Consider the following 27,617-nt stretch of genomic DNA (forward strand, 5'->3'; position numbering starts at 1 on the left):
CCATTAACTCCTTAAGTATGAGCACATTTGACGTGGATGACATCTTGAGTCAATTACATGTAAAAGAAAAGGTTCGATTACTTTCGCTGAAAGACTTTTGGCACACAACAAACATCGATCGATTGAACATCCCCTCTATCAGACTAAGCGATGGCCCTAACGGCGTGAGAGGAACCAAATTCTTCAGATCTGTTCCCTCCGCTTGCTTCAGCTCGGGCACTGCGCTTGCAGCAACCTTTAACATGCCGCTTCTGGAGCAATTGGGCCAATTGATGGCCGAAGAAGCTCGTCACAAAGGTGCTCATGTTATTTTGGGACCAACCTGTAATATCGCTAGGGGACCTTTGGGAGGCCGCGGTTTCGAGTCCTTCAGCGAGGATCCATACCTTTCCGGAATTTCTGCGGCAGCAATTATCAAAGGTATCGAATCACAGGGCGTTGGGGCTACTCTCAAACATTTTGTTTGTAACGATCTTGAGGATGAGAGAAACTCCGTCGACGTGATACTTTCGGATCGGGCATTGAGAGAGGTTTACCTGCTGCCGTTCCAAATCGCAATTAGGGAAGCAAATCCTAAATGTGTTATGAGCTCGTACAACAAGGTGATGGGAGAGCATGTTTCGCAGTCTAAGAAGCTTCTGACTGATATTCTTCGAAAAGAGTGGGGATGGGATGGTCTTACCATGTCCGACTGGTTTGGAGTTTACTCCATAAAGAGCTCTTTGGATGCTGGGCTGGACCTTGAGTGTCCTGGGTATCCTCTTATGCGCAAACACGACGCTTTGATGCATGCGATATCCTCAAGAGAAATCAGCATGGACGTAATTGATGACCGTGTCAGAAACATTCTGAAGCTTGTTCAACATGCTCTGAAGTCTGGAATCCCGTCAAAGGCTCCGGAGGATTCTGCGAACAATACTCCCGAGACCTCTGCTTTGTTGAGAAAGGCAGCTTCCGAAGCTATCGTTTTGCTAAAAAACGAAAACTCAATCCTCCCACTCAAACGGTCAGATCGAATCGCTGTCATTGGGCCAAATGGGAGAGTTCCAAGAATTTATGGAGGAGGATCAGCTTCGGTCAATAGCTATTATGGGGTATCCGTTTACGACGGTATCTCAAATAAAATTGGCTCGCAGCCGCCATACTCTATGGGATGCGACATTTCCCACAATATGTTTGATTTGGGTAAGTTGGCTTCATACAAGGGAGAACCAGGAGTGTGGATCAAGGTATACAAAGAAGCTCCTGGCACTCCTAACCGGACCCTTCTTGAGGAATTCAGATATGACTCTTTGCAACTAATGCTGTTCGACTACAATCACGAGAAGCTCGACTCTTCATTGTTTTATTTTGACATTGAGGGAGAATTTACCTCTGATAGAGATATGAGCTACGATATACATTTATCCTGTTTGGGAACGGCATTGCTGTACATCGATGGAGAATTATTTATTGATGATAAAACCAGTCAAAAGATGGGCTTTGCTGCCATTGGTGCAAGTTCTCTAGGTGACACCAAGACTATCAGCATGAAGAAGGATGAAAGCATTAAATTCAAAATTGAGTTTGGGTCAGCCCCAACTTTCACCCTGGAGACATTGGATCTAGTTGGCTCTAACGGGGGCGGATCACTTACGGTCGCTATTGGGGAAAAGATTACAGACCAAAAGAGAATAAATGACGCTGTCGAGCTTGCAAAGACAGCAGACAAGGTGATTCTTTGTGTTGGAACTTCGAATGATTGGGAAAGCGAGGGTTTCGACCGACCACATATGGATTTACCCAAATCTCAAGGGATCCTTATCGATGAGATTTTGAAGATCAACAAAAATATCATCCTGGTGAACTTGTCAGGTACTCCAGTCACACTCCCACGGGTAGATGACATTCCAGCTGTTGTTCATGGCTGGTTCAATGGTATGGAGTCTGGAAATGCTATGGCTGACGTTCTCTATGGCGATGTAAACGCTTCTGGCAAGCTTCCTCTTTCTTGGCCAAAACGATGCGAAGACAACCCCTCGTTCTTGACTTTCAAATCTGACAAGGGAACTGTCGTTTATGGTGAGGATGTCTTTGTTGGATACCGTTATTACGAAAAAACTCTTCGCGAGCCTCTTTTTGCGTTTGGCTACGGATTGTCCTATACAGCTTTCCAATTCAGGGACTTGGATGTGAAGATAACATCCGAAGACTTGGTCTGCACCTTAAAAATCGAAAACGTTGGCAAGTTCGGGGGTGCTGAAGTTGCACAGTTGTATGTAATTCCCCCTTCGACGACAACCGCTGTCTCTCGCCCGCTGAAGGAGTTCAAGGGCTGCCAAAAGGTACACTTGGAGCCTGGCCAAACGATCACAGCTACCATTTCCGTCCCGATCAAGTATGCTTGCTCTTACTTTGACGTAGAGAGACAGAAATGGTCGATTGAAAGTGGAGAATATGGAGTGTTTATTGGAAACTCCTCTGATGCTACAGATGCTCTTATTGGGAAGTTTGTTATCAACAAGCCTTTGCTCTGGAACGGCCTTTAGGGTGAACATCCAAACGGTGTGGCGCTTGTTCGTTATTGCTAAAATGTATCACAGCTAATCAACATCTTGCTGGTCTCCGATCATTTCGAAGCAAGCAATATTGGTGTAGCTGTATACCACGGTTCTTTCTTTTCCATTTATTCAAGCCCTGGAAGAAGATAAGCCGAGAAAACTCATGCATTGATTAATGACTATTTCAAGAACTACATTAAGTGAATGCTACTCTATCAGCTTGCCAGAGTGAACAAAGTGGGGCGCACGGTGCACGGATCTCGTCGCATAAACTCTCTATGGCCTTGGTAGATCTTTTTCATGCTTGTAACCCGAGAGATGGTAAGGTTGTTGTCCATACCTTCGCCTGATGATGAGCTTTTTACTGATGCCATTTTCTATCTTCGGACAAGAAACTCCGCAGAACCAGATTTACAATATTCCAAGTCCTGTCGCTAACCAGGTAGAGGCCAGCGCCAAAGTGAAGTTCAAGGCGCCTACAAATTTGGCGATGGCTTCGTTTCAGAGAGCCTCACACCAACGTGATTATAGGCAGATCTTATTTGAACCCTGACAAAATCTTGCTGTCACAGAAATGCTGTCGTTTCTTTTTGAGTGTCTGATTTTTAGGTCCGCGACCAGTCTCTGATAAGAATATGCTATGGTAGTCCAGCAACATAATCCGTGATCCTCACCAAAAGCAAATTACCCGCAATGGAGGCTGACGAGCGCAGCAAATGTATCAACTCTATGCGACAAACCTACATATGCCAAACAACAACTCCGAATGCATGAACCTCCTTCACATTGTAGAACCAATTGTCAAAGAGCAGCCCATTATTTGTCACAACGCGCGCAACAACACTCGGCGCGAGCTGACTTTGTGGTTGGTTGGGCAGCAGTAGCGGAATTGAAGTCAAGATAAAAGATAAGCCTTTACTGAAATGAGTGAGACTTTTGAGAATGCCGAACAGCCAAAAAGTCGTTCTATTGTTGAATATGCAAAATTTCACCTTTCCTTCCTAAAAAGTAAGCCAAACGGCATCCATCAAAAAATCTTCAGATAAGTAAAAAAAAGTCCTCCAGCATTCTTTATGGATCGTCTAAGAAGGCTGGACCAGTTGATCTCTATCAGAGACGACTCAGAAAATGACCCGGATCAGTTACGTTCTAACTATGATCTGAACCCGACTCCACCAAAGGAAAGGACCTGGGAGATGTACAACTACTTCATTGTCTGGTTCCAAAATTCTCTCACAGTCACAGCATGGAACACAGGCCCCTCCTTGGTGTTGTCGACGGGACTTGACTACCGCCAGGTCATTTACGCCTCTCTTATTGCCAGCTTCTGGGCTGCTCTGATGGTCACAGCCAGTGCTTGGCCCGGTGCATCCTACCATATAGGATACCCTGTTTTGGCCAGAAGTGTGTTTGGTCCTAGACTTGCAAAGTTCTTTGTTCTGGCCCGTATGTTTGTGGCTGCCATGTGGTTCAGTGTCAACACTTACAACGGTGCGATGTGTTTTGTTGTCTGCTTCCGCTGTGTTTTCGGCCACCGCTGGGTGAACCTCCATAACGGCCTCCCTGCGAGCGCTGACATTACCACTGCCCAAATGATCGTCTTCCTGGTCTTCTGGCTGGGGCAGTTCTCTCTTATGTTCTTGCACCCACGTCAAATCAGATGGTTTTTCACCGTGAAGGGATTTTTGAGTCCTATCGCGTGTTTTGGAATTTTCATCTTCTGCATGGTGAAGGCGGGCGGAGCTGGGAACTTTGAGATTGAAAAAGGAACTTTCAACACTTCAACTGGAAACAAGTGGATGTACGTGTTCAATTCTGTTGCTGGTGCGCTTTCTCCAATGATTGTGAATCAGCCAGATGTTGCTCGTTACTCCAAAAGAAAATCCCATGTGCTAATTCCTCAGGCTGTCGGTGTGATCCTCACCACCATGCTAGTTCTGATCTTGGGTATGGCCTGTAACTCTGCACTGAAAAAAGTTTACGGCGAGTCTTACTGGAGTATCTGGGATATGTTCGACGCAATTCTAGACCACGAGTGGTCCGCAAAAACCCGCACTGCCATCTTCCTGTGCGCCTTGGTGTTCTCGCTTTCTGCCGCTGGCACTAACGTGTTTGCCAACTCCATTCCGTTTGCTGCAGATATTGCCTTTCTGGTTCCTAGATATTTTTCTATTGTCAGAGGGCAGCTCTTCATTGGTTTGCTGACATGGGCTTTGGTTCCATGGAAAACAGTCAACTCTGCTGAAACGCTCCTGAACTTCCTGGGTTCCTATTCCATCTTCATGGGTCCGCTTCTGGGATGCATTCTCGCCGACTTCTTTGTGCTCAGAAAGGGCAACTTGCACGTTCCGTCTCTCTATTCAGCCAAGCCAGGATCACTGTACTGGAAATGGCACGGTTGCAACATGTGGGGACTGTTTGCATGGGTCATTTCTCCGGTGATTGCTCTTCCTGGATTTGTTAGACTATATCACCCAAACATTCTGAACGAGACGGTGAGTGATATCTTCAACTGCGGCTGGCTGTATACGTTCCTCATTGGGTTCACGGCATACACCATTCTAGGCCTGATTTTCAAACCAAAAATATATCCAGACAACCATGCTGATGCGCCAACGACCTTTGAATACATGGTGCCATTCAACGGGTTCTTTGAGGACGACGCTCCTATAAACGGTGTTGGCAATCCAGCGGTCACCCCTCCGGAGGCAAGCGATGTGGAGAGCGGCAGAGTGGAGGAAATCAAGGACGACAAGATCCTTCTGCGCGAGAAAACCATCGATTAGAAGGCCTAATGATACTCGGTTCTATTCTAACGTAGATCTCCAGACATGGTCTAGTGTATGAGACGTTTTATCTTGCTTCGAATCGCTACGTGCTGTGCACGTCTTTTTCCGTGCTTTCCGTGCTGCTATTATTTTTATTTAATTTTCGACCTTAATGTATGTTTTAGGTAATCAAATGTGGGAGTAGTTTATTTTGAATAAAGCTCCCCAGCCAATGAGAGCGACCTATAGGGATATCATCGAGGTTGATAAGAAACGCCAGTTAGTGGATCTGGACTACGCAAGAACAGTATGCGCGGAACCAGGCTTTTATCTATTTGATGAAGAGTTTCGATCTGTTCTGGGCTTGTCTCCTGAATTGACATGCCTTGAGACGCGGGATTTTCGATTTGCACATGAAGCTGGGGTTTACCACAGGGAGACAGACTCCATATACTTTACGTCGAATTACAGCGCTGGCAACCCCATAAAGCTTTACCGGGTCCATTGTGAATCTTACGAGGTTGAGGAGCTGGATTACTCCGGGGTGATTCAAGCAAATGGTGCTTGTCAGCACAAAGGCAACATCCTCTATTGTGCTCAGGGCGATCTCACGCATCCCTCGTCACTGATGGAAGTCAACCCAGTCACAGGTGAAACTAAAACCCTAATCAATAATTTCTTTGGGAGAGAATTCTCTTCAATAAATGACGTTGTTGTGCATCATGAAACAGGTGACATATGGTTTACCGATCCTACTTACGGATTCGAGCAAGGATTCAAAAAAGAGCCCGTGCTCCCAAATCAGGTGTACAGATTCAGTCCTGAGACGGGTGAACTCTGCGTGGTTGCAGACCAGTTTGATATGTGCAACGGACTCTGTTTCAATCATGATTATACGAAAATGTATGTTACCGATACTGGGGCAGTCAAGATGGATAAAGAGAAGGGAATTTTCACTCACAATCCCAAAAACCCAAGCGTTATTTACGAATATGACGTTGTTGATAGCAAGCGATTATTCAACAAACGAGTCTTTGCATTCTGTGATGATGGAATCCCAGATGGCATCAAATGCGACATCCATGGCAACGTGTACTCAGGATGTGGTCATGGCATTCACGTTTGGAATGCAGCTGGGGCTCTTATAGGAAAAATCATTACTGGGGAGGTTTGTGCTAACTTCTGTTTTTCTGCAAGCGGGATGTGGATATTCTCAGAGTTTCACTTATTTTTTTGCAGTTTGGCTACCAGAGGAGCCTTGGTGAATGTTGAGTGCTACTGAATGTGCAAATATATTCTCTCCGGACTTGATGCTGATTACAACTCGCTTTCCATCTTAGTATAATCACAACCTGGCAAGTGCTCAGGAAAAATGACTTGTTTCAGCACAGTTTGCATCGCTCCCTCACGCTTTTGAAGTGATAATAAAGTCTAACATGCAGTGGTCGAGGGAACCAATAAAGCTCAGGCTCAATGCATGCCTAGTAACAAACAGCATTCCAATCATTTTGGGTGCGCTTAATTTTGCAATGCTCCTCAGCTCGATTGATCCGCTAGACCTCAGTTTGTGATTGCATAATCAAGAATGGCTATTTTACAATAATTAAACGGATTGATAATGAGCTTGATCTCAGAATCAGTGTGGTACAGCTATCGTTCACAAGTTGCCAAGTGATAATTTGACTTGCAGTCAGCAATGGAATACAGCTCAAGAAATCCTCATATAGGTCTGAAGATTATTTAGGGCAGCTCGTTGAAACGACTAGAGGTTGAAGCATTTTGCAAGATAGATATCAACATTTTCCTTACTGTAATTATCGCTGCATATCAGAGATTTTGAGGAACTTCTTTGATCTTTTTTTCTACCATCAAGGCCAAGATACAGACAAAGTCACTGGGATTCTTTAAAGCTATCACACACGAATTTCAATAGACAAAACTGATTTTGCAGCTACCACAACGAGAGATATCCCCAAACGTATGCTGAATACCTAAAGATAGCTTTCAAATGCTTTTGACAGGAACTCATTATGTTGAAGGCAGCTGCTGGATTAGCTACAACTTTGTGAGGCATGAGTACAAATGTTGTAAAGGGAGGTCTAGGAGTGTATGATCAAAAAACTTCATGAGCTTGATTTCAATTTAATATCTGCACCTTTGAGTGGGTGACAAGCTCTACAAATGCCTTGAAAGGGGCTATACGTGGAGACTTTCCCCATGCTAATCAATCAAAAATAAACTCTTGCAAAATAAATATATTAGCATTAATTGATATCAAGCTCGCTCAGGCGATCGGCATCGTACCGCAAGATTGTTTCAAGTAGAACCTTGAACCCTATGAATATTTCTTCCGGCTTGGTATACTCCTTTGGGTTGTGACTGATGCCATCCTTGCTAGGAACGAATATCATGGCAGTTGGAACGACATGGTTGGTGTTGCAGGAATCGTGGCCCGCACCACTGACAATTTTATGGGACAAGCTTTCACCAACAATACTCGAAGCAGAATCTTCAATGATTCCAAGCATTTTGGTATCAAAATGCGATGCAGGGGAGTGGATAAGCAGGTTTGTCGAATACGCCAACGGTTTTCCATTTCCTACCGTATTTTTGGAAGCTTGACCTATAATACCAAAAACCTCTGACTCCATCACCTTGTGTACATTATCGTCACAATGTCTGAAATCTATCGCAAAGGAAACTTTCTCAGGAATGACATTGACAACATCTGGTTCTATCGAGATTTTGCCTACTGTCGCCAGTCCTCCATGGCTTTTCGCCATTTCGTTAAGCTTCCAGATCACTTGCGAAGTGGCAAGCAACGCATCTTGACGAAACTCCAACGGCGTGGTTCCAGTATGCTGCGCGGTTCCTTCAAAAGTGACCTCAATCCACGAAAATGCTTGGGCTCCTGTGACAACACCTATTTTTTTGTCCAAGGCCTCTAGAATTGGCCCTTGCTCAATATGAATCTCAAAATGACATTTTAAAGGATTGGAACGGTGACTGCAGTCCACTTCACCAAAATAGCCAATTCGCTTCAGCTCGTCTTCAACAGTGACAGTGCTATCAAACACATCTTGTAGTTTGTAGACGTCTTCTTTTCTAGTTAGACCAGCCCATACAGATGAGGCCATCATACTCATCGGAAAACGTGCACCTTCCTCATTGCACCAGTTGACAAGAGTGATGGGGAAATTAGGAACATAATTGTTACTCTTCAGTGTTCTTAAGACTTGCAAACCGGAAAGAACACCGTAAATGCCATCGTATCTTCCTCCTGTCGGCTGCGTATCCAGATGAGATCCAATACCGGTTGCAAGATGATCATTGTGTTTTCCAGGGAATGTTGCAAAAATATTACCAACGTTGTCGATTTTTATGGTGCATCCTAGTGACTCGGTCTCTTTGATAAACCAGTCTTTGACTTGTTTGTCAAGATCCGTTAAGGCAAGTCTACAAACTCCCGTTTCTGTTGGATCATCTCCCCATACTCCATGTGCTCCAAACTGCTGAGCTGTGGAATGTATGGTCTCTATGAGCTCTGATTCTTGGATCTTTAAATTTTCAGAAATCATGCTGAGGATGCAATGCACTGACAAATCCAATCTTCCGATTCTCCTAATATATAGACATTGGCATTACCAAACTGATAAGGCATTTGCAAGAGAATAAATAAATTATCTGGACACGACCATCCCAAAAGAGAATAAAATCTCGGAGTAAAATTGTCGGAAACGGCTCGAGCGGCAGCCGCTAAAGAAATGTATTTCGGAGATATTCCTTATCGAGAAGGACATCCCAACCTGGGCCAGGATCAGTGTCGCTACCCCAGGTAGTGAAGAGAAAGCGCATGACGCTCATCAAACCACTGGATTTCTTCATGACCCCAAAGGTCCTTATCCGCTCTATTAAATAGAGTCTTTGGTCTTCCTTTATTACTGCAGCACCTGCCACAGCAAAAGGCCACGAACACAATCCAGACGATTGAGCGTGAGGACTCAATTTTCGTAAATTTAAAAAGAGCTTGTCAATCTCCTCCTGTATTTCAGGAGCGTCAGGTTGTAGTTTTGGGTTGAGCAACTTGCATAACAAGATGGTGCAAGCCTTTGCCACAATGTTGCCTATCAAACAGCTCTCCATTAGTCGTCTCTGAACAAAGTCAGGTTCATGAAACTTCACGTTTTCTGGAAGCACGGGAGGGAGGTAGTACTTCGACAAAGTCAGTAATTTTTCTGCAACCATTCTATTCTTGGCATTTAAGGGGAAAAACAACGATAGCCAATTTGTCTTTGCTGCGAGCTCGAATGCAGATAGGGCTGCGCCCATAATAGGGTTGTTCATCCACCAAGCCGGACAATGATATAGTGGAGGCAGAAGATACGGTTTGAGCTCAGCGTAGACCTGGAAAGGTGATTTGATGTAGTGAACAACAGAAGGCTCGCATGCAAACAGTGTAACAGAATAGTTGTACAGAAAGCTTTCCAGGATAGTTCTCTCCAAATTAGTGACATCACCTTCTCGAAGCATGTACGAAAGTTCGTCTGTCCAGTAAGTGGCCTCGTTAGTTTCAAGATCCGTTCTAACTATGGGGAGCATCTTGAAATCTGTCTGGTTGAGAGCCAAGGCGTCTAGTAGTTGGTTGAAAGACTCAAGAGGCAGGTTCTTCTTAAGCAACCAGCATTCTATGATTTGCAGAGAAGCTATTAGGAAAAACGCATTTCTGGCGGTGTTTTCACATTGATATTTCTCACGAAGGCATAAAGTGACCATGCAAATAAGCAGCCAGTCCTCGTTACCGACCAGAGAATTTTGGTTCAAAAACCACTGTAACTCTTTCATGCACTGCAAAAACTTCTGCTCAGCAAATCCACGGTACTCAGGGCGCTTCCATGACAGGTAGGTTGCACCACAGGCATAGAAAACATGTCTCAAGGTTGGATTATGAAGGCCGCGAGGAATGACAACCGACGAAGGCTGCAAGCTCTCGTGAGCCAGTTGGGGCGATATTGCAACCATGAAACCTTTCACAAAAGCATCGTACAATAGTGCGTCATCAGAAGAAAGGTCGACCCCCAACATCCATGACGACCATCCACCGAGATGCCACCCCAAAGTTTCAAGATATTTTCTAAACAGTGCATCTTCTCTGGCCTCTTTGGTCGCTTCGAGCTCTAGGGCCGTGCCCCCAGAAAAAGATACAGTGGCCCCGCAAAATTTGATGGAGTTGGGGTCTACAAACCGGATTGGTCTCTTGGCTAATTTGCGAAGCTTGAAATCTTTTGGAATAGCTTGTACCCCGTAGACGCATTCATAAGACGATCGCAAACAGTGCCCGCAGCTTGGTTTTGCAAGATCGCATTTGATTTTGCGTTTGCGGCCTGTGACGTTAGTAGAGTGGTTTTTCAGACTTACAGCAAAAACAGCCCTGTCTCCTGGGATTGGCCATGAGATTTCAAATTTAGATAACGTTCAATATTTTTTGAAATCGTTTTTGGATTATATAATCTACTTATGATAAGAAGTCATGGATTTTAGAACTCCCTCGGAAAGCTGAACTTCAAGTTCGTAATCGCTGCAAAAAGAGGCATAAAGGTTAGCGGAAGTGGCAGTTACTCTGTAGGTAAAGGATGCCTCATTATCAGGGATAACAATTCTGTCATAAAGTCCTGAAGCGTAGACTGAGTCTGTCTTGATCTGGGTTTCACAGGCTTTATCCATCAAGCACAGCAAATAGCAGGCTTCTCCAACATTGGATCCAGCTGTGATGAGCCCATGGTTTTGTAAGATCATGGCTCTATTGGTAGGCCCAAAAGCCTTGGCGATGTTTTCTCCCTCTTCGGTTTCCACTGCCACTCCGCCAAAGTTTCGGTAGACATCGTGGTTCTTGTAGAAAATACATGCGTCTTGGTTCAGCATGTCGAGTTTTTTCCCCAGTGCCGAAAAAGCCTTTCCCCAGACAGAATGAACATGGCATGCGACGTTCAAGTCTGGCCGTGCCTTGTGCACAGCAGAGTGAATCTTAAAGCCAGCACGATTAATCGGGGCTTTGTTTCCGTCAACATAATTTCCGTGCTCGTCAACTCTGACCATGTCTTTAGGGGTGAGAAGAGAAAAGTGAACTCCTAGTGGATTTATCCAGAACGTGTTTGGCTCGATCGGGTCTCGAACGGATATATGACCTGCAGGGCCTTCGTTGAAGCCTTTTCTTGCAAATATCCTGAACGCACCAGCCATTTGGTTCAACAGCCAGTCTCTCTTGATGTAAGGATCTTTGATATCTGGTATGCGGTACGGATACTCAAAATCGCCCATGGCGATGGCGGTCGAATCCTCAGACGTTTGGAGCTGAAGTGAAACAGAAAGCGACGAGCTGCTTGTGGTCTCGACAGTGGTGGTCATTTTGGGTTCAAATTGAAGACCCATAATCAGGAGAGGTATTTATGTACTTTCAATATAGGAGAGAGAAACTCAGACATGATTGGCTTGGTATGATGGGAATCATTTTTCTCTAATTTAACGTTCTCCGAAGTTTATTACTCTTTTAGATTTCCGGTCGTAATCAACCACAAAGTGACGTACCTCGAAAAAGTGGAATTTTTTTTGGCCAAACCTCACCTTTTTTATCTCAATCCAAGCACTGGCTCTGCAATTTAGTGGAGGTGATGAGGTACTGCGGTGAAGACTAGGTACACCTATAACCTAATATGAACAGCATGAAAACCTTTTCATAGATTTTGCTTTATCATCTGATCAGTGGCATCATTTGCTCACAGGTTGTAACCGGTTTGAAATCGAACAAATCATCTGGTTGTGTAAGGTGCTGGGGTACTTCATGCTACAGATTATGCTGCTCTTCACTGGTCTAACACAGAAGCGTACACATACATGTTACTCTATGTGAAGAATGGAAGCAAAACGTCGAACGTGTGCGAGGCTTCGTAGTGAAGCTGCGCTTCATATGCTTCAAATCTCCATCACAGAGTAAGCAGCCAAAGATATTATCTCTTCCGAGTTTTCAGGCTTTGGCATCTTCGTCTGTGACTCCTCATTCAAAATGGAGCTAAAGCCTACACTTTCAATGATCTTCAACCAAAAAGCAAAGTCTTTTGATTGTGATCATACTAGATATTAGTCGAATCTTGTGCTTTGTAAAGGAAAGGATCATAGATATTCGAGAGCCAAGGATATGAAAAATGAATAAGTAGCCATACTAATGCATATAATTATGGCTAAAAAAAGGAAAATTTGATACAAGGGAATCATGTATGGCCAGCATATTCCCCATGCTCAAGGTTACCTCCGATAAGCTGCTTACAAACCTCGGCACTGGCAAGCGACGCTAAGTTTTTGTGGCGCATTACGTATAAGGAAAAAGAGTCTTCCTTCATGCAGGATTGATCAGCTGAAATCATTTGTGGCTACCAATTTTTTGTCAAAAATTAATTATGGCGCAAAAGGAGGGCTTTTGGAGAACGGTAACCAGGTCTGCCGCATTCGCTTATATAAAGAGCGGGATAATGATTGTCAGATTCAACTAAAGTGAAGCAATGAAGTCAGACATTGAAGAGCGCAAAGGCGTTGTCGTCGAGGAGGTGCAGCTCCACGCTAGTCTGAACGACTCAGACGAAAGTATCGAGAGTATCGTGTATAGGCCAACAGATATCGACGAACTCGCTGATGTTCCAGTTGTAACTGATCAGCTACTCCCTAAGTTGAGGAATCTTACAAAACTGTTCACGAGAAAGCGTGATGGCCATCTTATCGCCACTCGGAAGTCTTATTTTGAGGACCCTGACTTTGAGGTGGCCAGACAGTACTATCCTCCTCCCAGTTACGAAAATTACAATAGCTTTGATCCGTATTTCAGGTGGACATATGATCAGGAGCGTAAACTCACCAGGAAGATAGATCTACGCATTTTGACTATGGTGTGTCTCCTGTTTTTTGCACTCAATTTGGACCGAGGAAACTTGAGCTCCGCTGTTGCTGGAGGACTTCTTAAAGATCTCAAACTTTCTACGGATGATTACAATAATGGCAATACTTTAAGATCTGTCGGATTTATTATCTCCGAGATTCCTTCTCAGTTGATTGGAAAACGTTTTGGACCTGACTGGTGGATTCCGATTCAGGTCACAGCCTGGAGTCTGGTGGCCTTATTTCAGTTTTTCATAAGTGGGACGAAGTCATACTTGGCAACTCGGTTCCTGCTGGGAATTGCTCAAGGAGGATTTATCGCAGATGCTGTTCAGTATCTCTCCTACTTTTACACACGTGATCAGATGGGACTACGATTGTCGCTATTTTGGTTAACTGATGCTGCCTCTGGCATTATCAGTAACTTGCTCTCAATTGGGTTCCTGAAAATCAATCTCAATGGTAAAGAAGGATGGAGATGGCTCTTCCTTTTCGACGGCTTGATTACACTAGTGCTTGGTCTTGCTTCCTTTTTCTTCATGGTTCCGGGTCCTACTCAGACAAAAACTAAATTTAATCCTAAGGGTATATTCACTAGGACTGAGGAAAAGATAATCACAAATAGATTACTCAGAGACGATCCGTCCAAGTCAGGTATGCACAATAGGGAAGCAATTACTTTCCGGCAGTTCCTGAGAAGTCTGTCAGATTTCGATCTGTGGCCTGTTCTGATTTTGTCGTTCATGTTCCAGATTCCACAAAATCCCATCAAGGCGTACCTGAACATCAATTTAAAAGCCCTAGGTTTCGGAAAAGATCCGATCATCTATCTAAACATCCCTATTGAGGTGATGACCAGTATCACAATCGTTTTGATCACCGTCCTGTCGGAAGTGCTCGACGAGAGGTCTCTCGTCTGCTCTTTGCAACAAATCTGGATCTTGATAGTCGTCATTGTGGAGTACGTTCATGTTGATACTTTGAGTCCGTGGGCACAGTACGCGATCATGTTTTTCGCGATTGGAAATCCATCTGCTCAGGCTATTATTGTGTCTTGGTGTTCGCGTTTGTCATATTCGGTGAGAACAAGAGCAATTTCTGCACCGATGTCGAACATTGGAATCCAGCTAGCGGGAATAGCTGGAAGCTACATTTATCGCAGTGATGATGCACCAAAGTACCATAGGGGAAACCAGGTGATTATTGGATTATGCTGCTTAAACATTTCGCTTTTCGTGCTAACCAAACTGTACTACATCAGCAGAAATAATTACAAAAAATCAAGATGGAATAAGATGTCTAAGGTAGAAAAGGAGCAATACTTGGCGACCCATAGAGATGCCGGAAACAAAAGACTGGACTATCTATTTGAACATTAAAATGTGTATATATCCGAGATAGCCTAAACTAGAAAATGATATCTGATCACGTGCCGTCAGCTGACTTGCAGTACAGAATTATCTCTTTGCACATTACAGCTTATCTTGAGCCACGACTAAAAACACGCATGGCTCACGCAATTGTCAGTGATACATGCATGTAGCTTATGCACTCGTATCTCACAAAGTCTCCAACATAAATGCTGGAATACCGGGAGTTCTGAGATTCATCAAGAGATGAGTACGAAAACAAACGAGGAGATTGCACAACCTGCTACTGCAAGTGGAACTCTGCGGCTGCGTTCAGAGACCTCCACATCTTTCAATTTCTCCATTCCAGAAGGCTTGCGAAACCTTTTCCCAGATTATCGGACACCGGCTAATGTCTCTCCATACCTGTATGCCAAGGAGCAGGGTGTTCAATATCCCAACTACACTCAATGGGAGATGGAGCCGTACAAAGAGAGGTCAGATTATGTTGACCGTGGCTCCTTATCGAATCCTAAGAAAAAGTCGCTTTTCGAAGCAGCTACAAAAATCCGGCATCTCACTCCTTATTGTGGAACGGAACTTATTGGGATCAAGCTCACGGAGCTTACTGACGAGCAAAAAAATGAGCTCGCAAGACTAGCGTCTGAGCGAGGTGTTGTTGTGGTCAGGAACCAGCTCGACCTTGACATCAGAAAACAGATTGAGTTTACCTCATACTTTGGAGAACCCCACATCCACCATCAAAGCGGGATTATTCCCGATCTTCCTTGGGTGCATCCTGTCTACAAGGACGAAACTTCAACCGGCGGCCTGAGTTCTCAGGTGTGGCATTCAGATGTTCCCTATGAAATCAACAGTGCTGGTATTTCCACATTGAGATTTGATGTCTTGCCACGCTCGGAAAATGGAGAGCTTATCGGAGGAGACACGCTATTTGCTAATGGCTACCTAATCTATGAGTCCCTGGATCCCAAATTCCGGGCGTTTCTTGAAACCCTTTCAGCTGAGAGTAGTGGCTTTGGTCAAGCCGCTGTTGCTGCAGAATCAGGCTACAAAACAAGGAGACCTCCTATAGCAACGGTTCACCCTCTGGTGAGAACCAACCCTACCACCGGCCTGAAATCGCTCTATGTTGCTGAAAACTTCACAACCAAAATTGTGGGTCTTGAAGAGCGCCTGAGCAATACAATTCTTCAGTACTTGTTTGACCATATACGGAGATCATTGCAATACCAATGTCGTGTGCAATGGACTGAAAATGACCTTGCAATCTGGGATAACCGTTCTCATTTCCATACTGGGATCTTTGACTACTACCCCAAAACCAGACATGGCACTAGGGTCATTGCCCAAGCCGAAAAACCGTACTTTGATCCGGACTCGAAGCTTTACAGTCAGGTTACTTTTGAAGGATATAGTGTTCTATGATTCCATGAATTAAAAGTTCTCAGAAACTCTCGACTGACTCCGGAAATGAAATCTTGTTGTCCCGTCTACATCGATCGAATATCTGTAGGACTCTGATAGTGTCCTTTATCGGATACTCTGTCAAATCATTCTGCTTGTTCCCAATGGCGATGGCAGCAGCATTAGCCTCGTAGTAGTACCCTATCCCCTCAATAACGGGCAAATCAAGTTGCTCTTCCTGGCCAGTGCTAGAAGTAAACGTTGCATATGATGGTCTTGATGTACGCCCAATCTTGATGTACCCTTTATCTCCTTCAATTAGTACACTTTCTTTTGGCGACTCGGTAAGGAACGATCCGGTCGCTGTTCCTGATGCTAGTAAATCGTCAAACAGCAGAGTGATCGATGTGGAAACATCAATTTCTGGGGCTTCCTTGGATTTGATAGCCCATGAGGAAATGCTTGGATTTGTTTCAGTCTTCGATAACAAAAGCATATCGGTCCAGGTGATTGAGTATATCAAATTATCCAGAAGAACTCCCGCTCCCAGTTCTGGATTGAAAAGCCGGCTACTGCTGTCATATGGGCAGTTGTGACTAAGATCTGCCTGAACACGACGTACGATTCCAACCTTTCCATCTTCCACCAGCTGTACCAGCTTCTTTGTAGTGGGAAGGAACCGTGTCCAAACGCCATGGACAACTAGGAGGTTCTTTCTTGCTGAAATTTCTTGTAGCCGGACCGCCTGTTTATGATTTAGGGTGAACGTTTTTTCCACTAGGATGTGTTTTCCAGCTTCTAGAGCTTGTTTCGCCAGTGTATAGTGGAAAGCATTTGGAGCAGCTATGTACACGATGTCGATCTCTTCGTCCTCTAGAAACTTCTGGTACGAGTCGTACAGCGTAGGCTGTTTGTCTTTACAGCTCAGTAAGCTGACAAACTGTTGAGCTTTGGAAAGTGAACTGGTGGAAACAACAGCTCTTAACTCGTGTGTCACGTGCTTCCCATTAATGGAGTCCAAATGGTAGTTCAAGAGCACATCACTCGCCCATTTTGCAGCAAATTGTCCTAACCCCACTATGCCCCATCTGAGGTGGATTTTTGTAGTTGTGTCGGTCATTTCGCGTATAAAAGCTATCAGAAGATCTTCAAAGCCAATGTATTATTTTGCATAGCAGAAAAACTGTGGCCACCGGAAATAATGACTGACGGTAAATTGAGAGCCACAAGGTTCTCCACGCTTAAATACAGCTTGGGGACTCGTAACCGGGATTTGATTCTTGATGACTCTCTCTGACACTGGGCTGCCAGAAATCTATGGAGTCTTCAACAGGACTCGTGTGTCACTGGTCAAAAAGCCCCTGGCTAAGGCGAGAATAATAAGAGGAAAGGAGTACCCGATAGCATTTGACTTACTGGTTGAAGGGGGTGACTACCAGAAATCTGTTAATGATTTCTTTGAGGAGCTGTCTAAAAGTGGGGTTTTGCTAGACCTTGTAAATGATCATGGACTCGTCATCATCCAGAACTTGAAATCCACTAGCCCCGAGCATTATTCGCAAATTGTCAACCGCTTCTTCCAAACAGCCAATTACCAAGAATTCGATCAAGTGGGGCTGCTGGCAACAAGACAGAAAATAGACAATGCAGTCAGCTCGGTTGGAAATGATGATGAGCTGGGCAAGAATGTTAACAAGCTGCATGCACATCAAGAGTTTTCGAGATATCTAGAATACCCACACATTCTTACCTTTTTCGCCCAACAAGCTTCAGCCCTTGGTGGAGGTGAGTCAACAACAACACACGCTACTGAACTATTTGATGTAGTAAGCTCAAAATATCCAGAATTCATCAAAGATCTCTACGAAAAAAATGGTAATCATGTTTATCAAAAGTTCAGCTACAAAGTTTCCACAGACTCAAAATTCAAAATCTCGTGGACAGACAAGGGGGCATTTGGGAGATACATTACTGACGAGGATTTGAGAACCAAGGATTTGGAGTCCATGAAAGCCAAGGCAACCAAACTTGCACATGAGAAGGTGAGTAAAAACGTTGAGTTTGATGATAAGCATGACTTGATTGTACATCAGCAAACAAGCATCGTGAACATACATCCTCATACGGAGCTCCCTGTTATCTTCAGCAGCTTGCCTACGTACTACTCTGGCTACTATAAGAACAAACTCAAGGGAGAAGAGGCTACCTTGCCGCCTCTTAGCTACGGAAACGGTGACCCAATTCCCGAAAAGTATCTTGATTATCTTTTCGAGCAATCAGTGAAATTGGAGTACTCGCACCGTTTTGAAGACGGTGATATATTGTTCCTGGATAATTTTGCAGTTTATCATGGACGGAACCCTTACACTGCTGGAGATCGCAAAATATTGGCCAGTTTTTGGGAACCCAAGACTGACCGCAGAAAACCGTATAGACCGACTTGCTTCAATGAATTTTTCACATAGTCCTGTTTATCTCAAAATTTAACACCATTCGATAATTAAAAATGTAAATTTTAGGCTTATCTCAATTATTTCTGAATATGGTAAGTAAATATAACAACAGAATCAGGTCTCGAATTAGATTTAGTTGTCGAGCTCGACAATGTAACGCTCGGCTTGGGCACCTTTGTTTTTCAAAAGATTAAGAGCGTCAATAACTGACCGCATACCACCTCTGAACACTTTAGTCCTGACAGCTTTTATTTTCCCCGTTTCGAAAAGTTTTGATGTCTCTCTAACAATCTGATGGCCAAAATCAATGTCCTCATGGAATCTCTTTATTCTGACTTCTCGCTTTTCAACCCCATCTGATGGCAGCTCGTGAGATGAAACAATGGAAGCATACTTAGCCTTCAAGTTTTTGCCGTTGATGGCAGATAGTATCTGAACGAGCTTTTCCGTGCTTTCCTTTGAAGCACAATCAACCCCAAATTCCACATGAGTTGTGGTTCTCAAAACTCGATCCATTATTTTCTCAAGTGGCAACTTTCTATCTATCAAACTATGAGCTCCCAGCTCTTCCAGATAGGCATGACTCTGCGAACTCGCAATACCAATCACTTTGAATCCAAGGTATTTTGCAAGCTGAGTCAGATATAAGCCCACGACAGTTGCTCCGCCCCATATAAGCAGCGTCTTTCCCTGCTGAGAGTTTTCAGCCAGATCAAGGTTAAAAGAGTCCAACAGAATTACCGTGGCAGTGGCAAGCCCTACTCCTATGCCAGCACCTTGATTGAATCCTATACTCTCCGGAAGCTTCCAAACAAGACGCGAGTCCATTGCAACGTACTCCTGAAATGTGCTAGTTCTATTATCACGATACATTGTACTGACAATGAACACCTTTGAGCCTTTTTCAAATTCTCTGACCTCGTCCCCTGCCTCCTCAACTATACCACTGCCTTCCCTGCCATTAATCCAAGGAAAGTGATAAATCCCGAACCTGAACTGGTGGCAATTCCAGTCAACGGGATTGATTCCGATGGACCTATTCTTAATAATAACCTCGTGTGGATGCGTTATTCTGGGTTTTGGATACTCGGTGAGAACCGTTAGTGGCTCATCATACCCAACAATGGCGACTGCGGTTTGATGCTGCGTACTGGCGCTCACAGGTTTCACCGATGCAAAGGTGTCTACGGTCCGTCTATCAACTAACAAGCTCATCAGTGCCGTACAAACATGGAGAGTATCATCTTGGCACAATATATACGGACCCGATCTAATCTAGCTATGCTACTTGCATATTTCTGCGTCTAGGCCACAATAAGGAACACTTGGAAAAGCACATGCGGTTGCGACTAAAAGTCAGACATAACGAAATATTACGCTAGTATGATTAAATCACACGAACATTTCTGCGCGAGGATGTTGACCGAAAAATTAAATTTGAAAGGACTGAGTCGGTCTCAGTGCGATGTTACCATACAATGGAGCAGAGCTTGCCTTCATAACGTTTCTTCTCAAAGGCAGAACTGGCGTGCTGAAATCTGAATTGCTCATACTAGTAGAGTAGAACATGGCTTCATCCTGAACTCCACGTTAAAAGGTTGCAAGCACCTAATGGATAACGCATATGTGTCGGGGTTTTCAGCCAACAATCTGCGCAATCGCCGACAAACCATTTGACGAGCTGCTGCCACAGTGGATTCGGAGCAAAGTCTTATGATCAGGAGATGCTGTCCAAGAAAGTGGCACTCCACAATACAATTTATAAGAGCTCGTTCTGACCGAATTCACCGCAACTTGATTAGTAATATGTGCTTTCCTAAGACCAGCCCGGAGTTCTTCGCCAAAGTCGGCAAAACACCGCTGGTGCTACTAAAAAGTATTTCCAGGTCGATCGGCAGAAACATTTATGTCAAGCTGGAATATCATAACCCAACAGGCTCGGTCAAAGACCGTGCAGCTGTAAAGCTATTGCAAGATTCAATTGAAAGAGGGTTGAAGCCAGGAGGCACGCTGGTGGAAGCCACTGCAGGCAACACTGGTATATCGCTGGCCGTGCTCAGTCGGTTAGCCGGTTACAAATTAGTGTTATTTGTTCCTGAGACGCTTATACAAGCCAAAATAGACAAGCTGACCGGACTGGGAGCGGAAGTTTTTAAGGCAGAGAACTATCCTGATAACCATCCGAAGCATATGAACAGTCTGGCAGCCATCTATGCAAAGGAACACGATAATACCATCCACGTCAATCAAATGAACAATCTAGTCAATCAACAGGCGCATTACGAAACGACGGGGCCTGAGATTTGGAAGCAGCTTGAAGGATCCGTTGACGCTTTTGTGGCCGGGGCTGGAACAGGGGGAACGTTTTCAGGGGTTTCAAAGTATTTGAAGGAAGTATCTGACGGAAGAGTAAAAACCATTATTGCCGACAGACAGGGTTCAGGTTTGCACCACTATATCCAGACAAACGGTGAATCGTTTGATGCAGAGGGTGAATCGTTTGTTGAGGGTATTGGAAAACTGGGACTGGTCGATAACATCAAAGATGTGCTTAATCTGGCTAACGATTCTTTGCAAATCTCAGACATCGAAGCTTTGAACACTATATACCGTCTGATTGATGAGGAGGATCTGCGTGTGGGTGCCAGTGCAGGAGTTTACGTTGCGGCGGCCATCAAGGTTGCAGAGTCTCTTCCTCCAGGATCTAATGTCGTTACGGTCATCCCAGATGCAGTGGACATCTACGCCAAGAAGGTGTTCTCCAAGCAGTGGCTCGTTGAGCAAGATCATTGGGACAAGATTCCTAGTGAATACAAAAAATATGCTACTTTATAGAGGACTTTATAGATTTGTATTGCGAGCTCAATGTGATTGAGCTCAGTCAGCATCATGAAAGTGACGAGGGATATAAAAGCTTTGGTAAGACTCTCTAATCACGTATATATTTTGAGAAAATGCTCGTCTCTAACTTTTTGGTACTCTAGCTCTACGTTGTGCTCCTTTACCCAATCCAATCCTTCCAGAGTGTTTAGAAGCCGCCGTTGCCAGTCTGCATCATCTTTGGCAAGATTTAGGTACTTTCTCTTGATCTCGCCGTCAATGAAAGTTTGACGCTCCACCCTCCGGAGGAAATGTTTCCTGGTCTCGTTGAACAGAAATAAAGACAGGGGTAAATTGTATCTTGTTTGCTCGTCAGAATCGTCATTAGTAGACTTTGTAGATGTTTCGGAAAGAGCCCGATACAGAGCCCATATATCGTCAAATCCCATGGACGATCCCACAGCGTATACTCCCGAAGTTGGGTGAGCTGCGTCTCCGGCAAAGGCTATCCTGTCACCAATGGTCAGGTCCTGAAGCCATGGTGCTCTTTCCAGGGGAAAAGCCAGAATGTCAGGGAGAACCTTGATGATCTTGGTGATCAATGGGTCCCATTCCTGGAAGAATTCTAGCAGGTGTGAAATTCCCCATTGGCCGGCACTTCTATTCCACGTTAAATCGGATGCAACGTTTGGAGGCTCAGGAATCAACGCCACAAATCCGTATTTTCCAAGACCAACTTTTCCAAGGAAAACCCAGGTGCCATCTCTTCCCATCCACGCTGAAGTATCGTCCAAAACTCCGTCAACGTTATTGAGTAGCGTTTCATCAAAGACATATCTATAGGCAACCACGCCTTTGTATTCCAACTTCTCGTTCACACGAAACTGTCTGCGGATCCTGGAATAAATTCCATCAGCTGCCACGATTAGATCGGCACGGACAGGGTCTTGGTTCTCAAAATGTAGAGTTGCTCCGGAGTTGTCAACATCAACCTTAACGGCTGCATGGTTGTATTTAATTACGCCTTCCGGGACATGCTTCAGAACAAAGTTATGAAGCGGAACTCTATGCGTTCTCGCTTGCACGAAATTGTCTGGTCTTGGAAATGAGGAAGTGTCGTACTTTATGACCTCGCCGGTTTTCCAATGACGTCTTGCAAGCGGCGCCGGCTTACCCCTGTAAACAAACTCCTGTACCTTTTCGATATTGGCAATTCGTGAGAGTGTGAGAAGAGCAGCTTCCGTAAGTGCGATCCAAGCACCTGCTTCTCGCGGCCCCTCTGCCTTTTCGTACAAAGTGATTCTCGAGTTGGGAAGCCGCGAAAGAGTTGCAGCTGCAAACGCTCCAACGATCCCTCCTCCCACAATGGCAATCTCCAATGGTCTCGCAACGTCCGTCATTAGATTTCAGCTAATCTGCGTATGATGCCACCATGCTTATATAAAATTTTATTCAGGTGAGCTAATCAGCTATGGAGATTGCGCGACTACGATTATCGTATTGCCTTTTTTGGCAACTCCGACATCCACGTATTTCATTCGAGAACCTATGATTGTGTTAATTCTAGGTACTATGGACCACAGTCTAGATCCAGAATTCTCCAGCACAAGAGCAGCTCATTTAGAGCTCTCTGTAGAGATATTTACTGGCAGAGCCTCTTCAGAGTCATATTTCAGTTCCATCTTTCTTATGCTTCTTTTGTAAGCCAGAAAGTAGAATAAGACAATTCCCACAGATGAAGCTCCAGTCAGCCCGCACGTAACCTTGTAGCCATACTTGTACTCAGGAGCTTCATTCGCGGGCCACAAAAACAACGGTAGCCAGGCATTGTTGGCATAGACCATGACAACCGTGACACCTGTTATTATGGCTCTTAGGTCAGGAGCCGTTGCCCAGATCTCCGGCAGGAAGGATATAAGAATCGGCGTATTCGCTCCTTGCGCATAGAGAAGAAAATAGCCAAAGTAATTGACGCCGATGCTTTCTGGACGTGTAGCCAAGATGATGCTACCAACAAGCTGCGTGATATTTTCGGCCACAAGCACAATAAACCGAGCGTTGGCAAAATCCGCCAGCTTCGAAAGGGTGACTATAGTGACCAGCTGAACGGCAGAGCCAGCAATAGGAATCAAGTTTAGCTGTTCGACAGAGTACCGCAAGCTTCCATCATCGGTTTTCAGGCTCTTGAGCCATAAGTTGAAGTACGCAACAGAGGTCGTCCATACCGCAGGCACGTACGCCAGAAGGAACAGCCAAACACGGTAATCCAAAGGAATTTTTAGCACCCGCTTCAGGTTAAATTGCCGTTTAGTTTCTCGTCCAATGTTAAACATTCTTTCGTTCGCGATAGCAAGATCTTCTGCAGTCATCCATTTGGCTCCTCCGTTTTGAGGAGAATCAGGAACAATATAGAACCCAAGTGAGGCAATGGCAACCGTCATTAGACCATTAATCACAAATAGCCATTTCCATCCTGCGAGACCTCCGTGTCCGTTCATTGTTTTATAGATCGCGGCTTGCATGAATCCGGTAAACATACTTCCAGCATAGTATGAGCCAGTAAACAGCGCAGCACGTGTAGCTAGTTCTTTTTTTGTATAATAGTTGTAGAAGATGGTCATCATTCCTGGCCACGCACTGCTTTCAAAAAGCCCGATCAGGAACCGGAGCGGAAACAGAGCATGAACCGACTTGACAAAAGCACACGACAGGGTCAGGACACCCCAAATAAACTCACACGAACTTAACCAATAAGGCGTGCTTACTCTAGTCATCGAAATTTGAGATGGAATTAGCCCGACAGCATAGCCAATATTGAAATAGGTGCTAATCCAGTTATACTCTTTTCCAACAATATTGAGATCTTCTTTCATTCCGCTAACGTACGCATTAGAGTAGTTAGTTTGATCAATAGATTTGATCAGATACGCTATGCAGCCCCAAGTAAGCAGATACAAGTCCAGTTTTCTAACGAATTTGGATTCTTCGCTGCTTCTCAGAACTCCTGTACGAAACAGTTTAGTGAACCACTTTCTTTCATTTCCAGTATCCACCTCCTGAACAGTTTCAGTAACCTGCTCGGCTTTGTTCGAAAGAGTCATGTTGAGGTATAGGGATTCTGATTGCTTACTATGTTAAAGTATTGTGCACTTATATATAGTTCCGGTAGCAAGTTGAAAGGTGTGCGCGCAGCTCTGTAAGTGTGGAGCACCAGTCGGACATATATCTGTTGATGCATATCAGGGATGTGGCTCAATGATGCCGGTGATGTGAGGTTTTGCGTTTTAGCGGAGAAAGCCAAGTAGCCTGAGCTGTGGTGGTGCAGCGTTCCTGCGTCATTGTACTAATTGGGTAAAAAACAAAAGCGGCCAATGTAGCTTTCGGAGTGAGGCTCAAAAATGGTTGCAAAAAGCAAAAGTGTGGATTCCACTGGGCCTTGGTATATAGCACGGCAGCTCTGGAAGATGAAGTACTATCGTTTGTCCAAATGACTAAATCACTTATCATCACTGCCTTTATCACCGGTGGAACCACTGAGTGGCGTTATCCTGGTGACACTTCGTATCGGTTTGCCTCTGATTTGGATGCTTGGGTAGAAATAGCAAAACTATTAGAAAAGGGCAAAATCTATGCCCTGTTCATTGCAGACCATTTGACCCTGTTTGATGTGTACAAGGGTCCGAATAATTACAGAGACGCAGTAAAGACTGGACTGAATGTTCCAAAGGCTGATCCAAGCCATGCAATCATCACTGCTGCCAGAGAAACAAAAAACATCTCTTTTGGAGTCACTTTCAGCACAGTCAGCGAGCATCCATACCTATTTGCTAGGAGACTGGCAACTCTCGATCATTTCACCAAGGGTAGAGTGGGATGGAATGTTGTCACTTCTTATCTCAACAGTATCGGTACCCAGCTTCTGAATGGAGAGCCATTTCCTGAGCATGACGAGCGGTACAATAGAGCAACAGAATACGTCGATGTCGTGACTGGCCTTCTCCTGTCCACCTGGAGAGACGACGCCTTGATCCGCGACAGAGAAAGCGGAGTGTTCATTGATCCAGACAGAGTTCGAGAGATCAACCATAATGGAAAATATTTCAAAGTTGCGGGGCCAGCTATCACACAGCCTTCAGTCCAAAGAATCCCGCTTTTGATTCAAGCAGGAACCTCAAAGAAGGGCCAGGAGCTGGCCGCCGAGTTTGCAGAGTTTGTGTACGTCTTGGGTGGAACTGAGGAGCTGGCCCCGAAGATCAAGTACATCAGAACCATTGCAAAGGAGAAATTCGGTCGGGACCCAAAAAATATTAAGGTGATATACTCCGCTAGAGTGATTCTGGGCCGCACTCATGAAGAAGCTATTGAGAAAGAGGCATCTTACAAAAAGTACGAGGTGCCAGATCGCAATGCAGTAAACTTTGGAGGCGTGACAGGTATTGACTTGAACGAGTATGATAGCGAAGAGGAAATCGACACCAAGAATGTCAATGGTGTTAAAACGACCGCCGAAGTTTACTTCAAAAAAGCAAAACGGCCCACCAAAAACGCACTTCTGAATAAAGCACCTGGAGTTGGACCATTAACGGGCACCCCTGAAGAAGTCGCCGATAAACTTGAAAAACTAGTGGAGGAGCTTGACCTTGATGGCTTCAACTTTAACTCTGCTGTTCTTCCCGCATCTGTTGAGGACTTGGTTGAACTGCTCATTCCTGAACTCCAAAGAAGAGGTCTATTCTGGGAGGACTATGCTGTTCCTGGTGGCACGTTCCGAGAGAATGTGTATGGGGTGAAGGGACAAACATTCCTTCCTGCAGATCACCCATTGTATGAGACCCGGTGGACGCCGGACGTCGACAAAAAGGAGTTTGACAAAATCTTTGAGCAGAATTTGGAGAGACGTAAACAAGCTAGGGCATCTTTAAATTAGAGTTCTTTTTTAATTTGTAAAAAAAAACTAACCCTTGTAATCAATATGCAATAGCTAGATTAAAGGATGTTAAAGCTTAGTTGTTTATACTAGACAGCAGTATGATCTCTGCCTTGTGCCAAATACCATCCGCGTATGTGGCTGATAACTTCAAGTGAATTGAGCTCCAGAAAGGGTGAGATGACCGTATTTAAATGAATTAGATCTCTCATTTTAGGCAGCAATTCTCCAACATAGTTAGTTCATCTGCTTCAATTTGATAATAACAATATTGAAGTCAAACGTACACTTATGTTCATCCGTAGGTTGTTTCTCTGCTTTGGAAAACTAACACGGAGCTATAGTAGCTTCACCAATGCAGCGAGAATTCGAATGCGTCGTCCAATGATAAAAGTTACTTGAAATACGCATTCGGCACCAATCACATCTGCAATATCACTGAAAGAACTTGGATAAAATGGCATCAACTCAAACACCGATAGATACAAGCAAGAACCAGAGTCTCTATGTAGCCACAATGCATGCGCAATCAAGAGAGGATAACACCAGCATTAGCAGTCTCAAAACTATCGCTCACCTCGTTCAAAGTAGGTTTTTTGCCATGTCATCAGTGTTCCTTCCCTAGTAAACATTAACTGTTCTTTGCTATGTAAACATGAGCTATTTCGGGATTTTAACGTAATGTTGAAAAATGAGGATAGCTGGGACTCCTTTTTGATCGGGGTTACCGAACCCAGCAACTGAACTAAAAAGGTATTTATCCATTAACACTGGGCTGCATTGCCAAAAAAATATGTATGCTTCTGGTAAATCACAGCAGCTATCAAGTACTCGTCGACGAGCCAACTGGTACACAGAAAAAAAGCGGATATATTTTCGGCAAAAAAGAGACGACTTTGAGAATTCAATATTTCTTGCTCTTGGCTTGGCAGGTTTTCAGCATGTACTAAATGCGATAGATCTAGATTGTGCTAGCTGCCGATTGGAATGCGCTTTAGAACGAACCTATCAGAAAATAGTCGATTCTACTGATAAGCTAATTGTAGATACTACCAGAGCTCATGCCATGGTAAGCGCACAATTATGGCCTCGTTAGCTGGCATGACTAGCAGCTACTTTCTGGTATTCTTTTGGCATCAACAATTCCAAGCGAAGAATATGTAATTACTCTGTAAAGATACTGAGCTCGAATTGATGGAAAAGATAAGTAAAAAATATGTCGTTACAGTCCCTTGATCACAATCAACCTTACAATTGTCACCACCGAGCAAACGTATGCTAATTCCGATATAGCTATAAATTTGTTTGAATGGCCACTGTTCTGCCGTGCCGAGGTGCTTTGCCTCCGTCCCCGGATTTCGATGCCACAGTGCGGCTTGTTTCTCTTGCCACAATTGATAAGAATTTCTGTG

The 27,617-nt window shown here is 44.4% G+C and overlaps 15 protein-coding genes across 15 annotated transcripts; 8 read left to right on the plus strand and 7 right to left on the minus strand.

The window, feature by feature from the left end:
* Positions 1-17: 17 nt before the first annotated feature.
* Positions 18-2,528, plus strand: KL928_003382 (uncharacterized protein; the record flags this gene model as incomplete). Its single annotated transcript, XM_043203963.1, has 1 exon — positions 18-2,528. One exon carries the CDS (start codon positions 18-20, stop codon positions 2,526-2,528), a length of 2,511 nt encoding a protein of 836 aa, XP_043059635.1.
* A 1,085-nt stretch (positions 2,529-3,613) lies between these two features.
* Positions 3,614-5,326, plus strand: KL928_003383 (uncharacterized protein; the record flags this gene model as incomplete). The annotated part of the gene is made up of 1 exon (XM_043203964.1): positions 3,614-5,326. One exon carries the CDS (start codon positions 3,614-3,616, stop codon positions 5,324-5,326), a length of 1,713 nt encoding a protein of 570 aa, XP_043059636.1.
* Positions 5,327-5,540: 214 nt separating this feature from the next.
* On the plus strand, positions 5,541-6,590 carry KL928_003384 (uncharacterized protein; the record flags this gene model as incomplete). Its single annotated transcript, XM_043203965.1, has 1 exon — positions 5,541-6,590. The coding sequence occupies one exon, from the start codon at positions 5,541-5,543 to the stop codon at positions 6,588-6,590; it is 1,050 nt and encodes a 349-aa protein (XP_043059637.1).
* A 982-nt stretch (positions 6,591-7,572) lies between these two features.
* Positions 7,573-8,886, minus strand: KL928_003385 (uncharacterized protein; the record flags this gene model as incomplete). The annotated part of the gene is made up of 1 exon (XM_043203966.1): positions 7,573-8,886. One exon carries the CDS (start codon positions 8,884-8,886, stop codon positions 7,573-7,575), a length of 1,314 nt encoding a protein of 437 aa, XP_043059638.1.
* A 178-nt stretch (positions 8,887-9,064) lies between these two features.
* KL928_003386 (uncharacterized protein) lies at positions 9,065-10,757 on the minus strand (the record flags this gene model as incomplete). The annotated part of the gene is made up of 2 exons (XM_043203967.1): positions 9,065-10,649; positions 10,720-10,757. The coding sequence occupies 2 exons, from the start codon at positions 10,755-10,757 to the stop codon at positions 9,065-9,067; spliced, it is 1,623 nt and encodes a 540-aa protein (XP_043059639.1).
* A 59-nt stretch (positions 10,758-10,816) lies between these two features.
* KL928_003387 (uncharacterized protein) lies at positions 10,817-11,710 on the minus strand (the record flags this gene model as incomplete). The annotated part of the gene is made up of 1 exon (XM_043203968.1): positions 10,817-11,710. One exon carries the CDS (start codon positions 11,708-11,710, stop codon positions 10,817-10,819), a length of 894 nt encoding a protein of 297 aa, XP_043059640.1.
* Positions 11,711-12,858: 1,148 nt separating this feature from the next.
* Positions 12,859-14,607, plus strand: KL928_003388 (uncharacterized protein; the record flags this gene model as incomplete). Its single annotated transcript, XM_043203969.1, has 1 exon — positions 12,859-14,607. The coding sequence occupies one exon, from the start codon at positions 12,859-12,861 to the stop codon at positions 14,605-14,607; it is 1,749 nt and encodes a 582-aa protein (XP_043059641.1).
* A 237-nt stretch (positions 14,608-14,844) lies between these two features.
* Positions 14,845-16,026, plus strand: KL928_003389 (uncharacterized protein; the record flags this gene model as incomplete). Its single annotated transcript, XM_043203970.1, has 1 exon — positions 14,845-16,026. One exon carries the CDS (start codon positions 14,845-14,847, stop codon positions 16,024-16,026), a length of 1,182 nt encoding a protein of 393 aa, XP_043059642.1.
* Positions 16,027-16,045: 19 nt separating this feature from the next.
* On the minus strand, positions 16,046-17,125 carry KL928_003390 (uncharacterized protein; the record flags this gene model as incomplete). The annotated part of the gene is made up of 1 exon (XM_043203972.1): positions 16,046-17,125. One exon carries the CDS (start codon positions 17,123-17,125, stop codon positions 16,046-16,048), a length of 1,080 nt encoding a protein of 359 aa, XP_043059643.1.
* A 163-nt stretch (positions 17,126-17,288) lies between these two features.
* Positions 17,289-18,470, plus strand: KL928_003391 (uncharacterized protein; the record flags this gene model as incomplete). Its single annotated transcript, XM_043203973.1, has 1 exon — positions 17,289-18,470. One exon carries the CDS (start codon positions 17,289-17,291, stop codon positions 18,468-18,470), a length of 1,182 nt encoding a protein of 393 aa, XP_043059644.1.
* A 120-nt stretch (positions 18,471-18,590) lies between these two features.
* On the minus strand, positions 18,591-20,009 carry KL928_003392 (uncharacterized protein; the record flags this gene model as incomplete). Its single annotated transcript, XM_043203974.1, has 2 exons — positions 18,591-19,728; positions 19,936-20,009. The coding sequence occupies 2 exons, from the start codon at positions 20,007-20,009 to the stop codon at positions 18,591-18,593; spliced, it is 1,212 nt and encodes a 403-aa protein (XP_043059645.1).
* Positions 20,010-20,171: 162 nt separating this feature from the next.
* KL928_003393 (uncharacterized protein) lies at positions 20,172-21,293 on the plus strand (the record flags this gene model as incomplete). Its single annotated transcript, XM_043203975.1, has 1 exon — positions 20,172-21,293. One exon carries the CDS (start codon positions 20,172-20,174, stop codon positions 21,291-21,293), a length of 1,122 nt encoding a protein of 373 aa, XP_043059646.1.
* Positions 21,294-21,391: 98 nt separating this feature from the next.
* On the minus strand, positions 21,392-22,678 carry KL928_003394 (uncharacterized protein; the record flags this gene model as incomplete). Its single annotated transcript, XM_043203976.1, has 1 exon — positions 21,392-22,678. One exon carries the CDS (start codon positions 22,676-22,678, stop codon positions 21,392-21,394), a length of 1,287 nt encoding a protein of 428 aa, XP_043059647.1.
* A 216-nt stretch (positions 22,679-22,894) lies between these two features.
* On the minus strand, positions 22,895-24,379 carry KL928_003395 (uncharacterized protein; the record flags this gene model as incomplete). Its single annotated transcript, XM_043203977.1, has 1 exon — positions 22,895-24,379. One exon carries the CDS (start codon positions 24,377-24,379, stop codon positions 22,895-22,897), a length of 1,485 nt encoding a protein of 494 aa, XP_043059648.1.
* Positions 24,380-24,765: 386 nt separating this feature from the next.
* KL928_003396 (uncharacterized protein) lies at positions 24,766-26,205 on the plus strand (the record flags this gene model as incomplete). The annotated part of the gene is made up of 1 exon (XM_043203978.1): positions 24,766-26,205. The coding sequence occupies one exon, from the start codon at positions 24,766-24,768 to the stop codon at positions 26,203-26,205; it is 1,440 nt and encodes a 479-aa protein (XP_043059649.1).
* Positions 26,206-27,617: the final 1,412 nt, after the last annotated feature.

Source organism: Ogataea angusta (assembly GCF_019207475.1).
Source record: "Ogataea angusta isolate 61-244 chromosome Unknown 61-244_NODE_6_length_652341_cov_89.526226, whole genome shotgun sequence".
Taxonomy (NCBI): Eukaryota; Fungi; Ascomycota; class Pichiomycetes; order Pichiales; family Pichiaceae; genus Ogataea; species Ogataea angusta.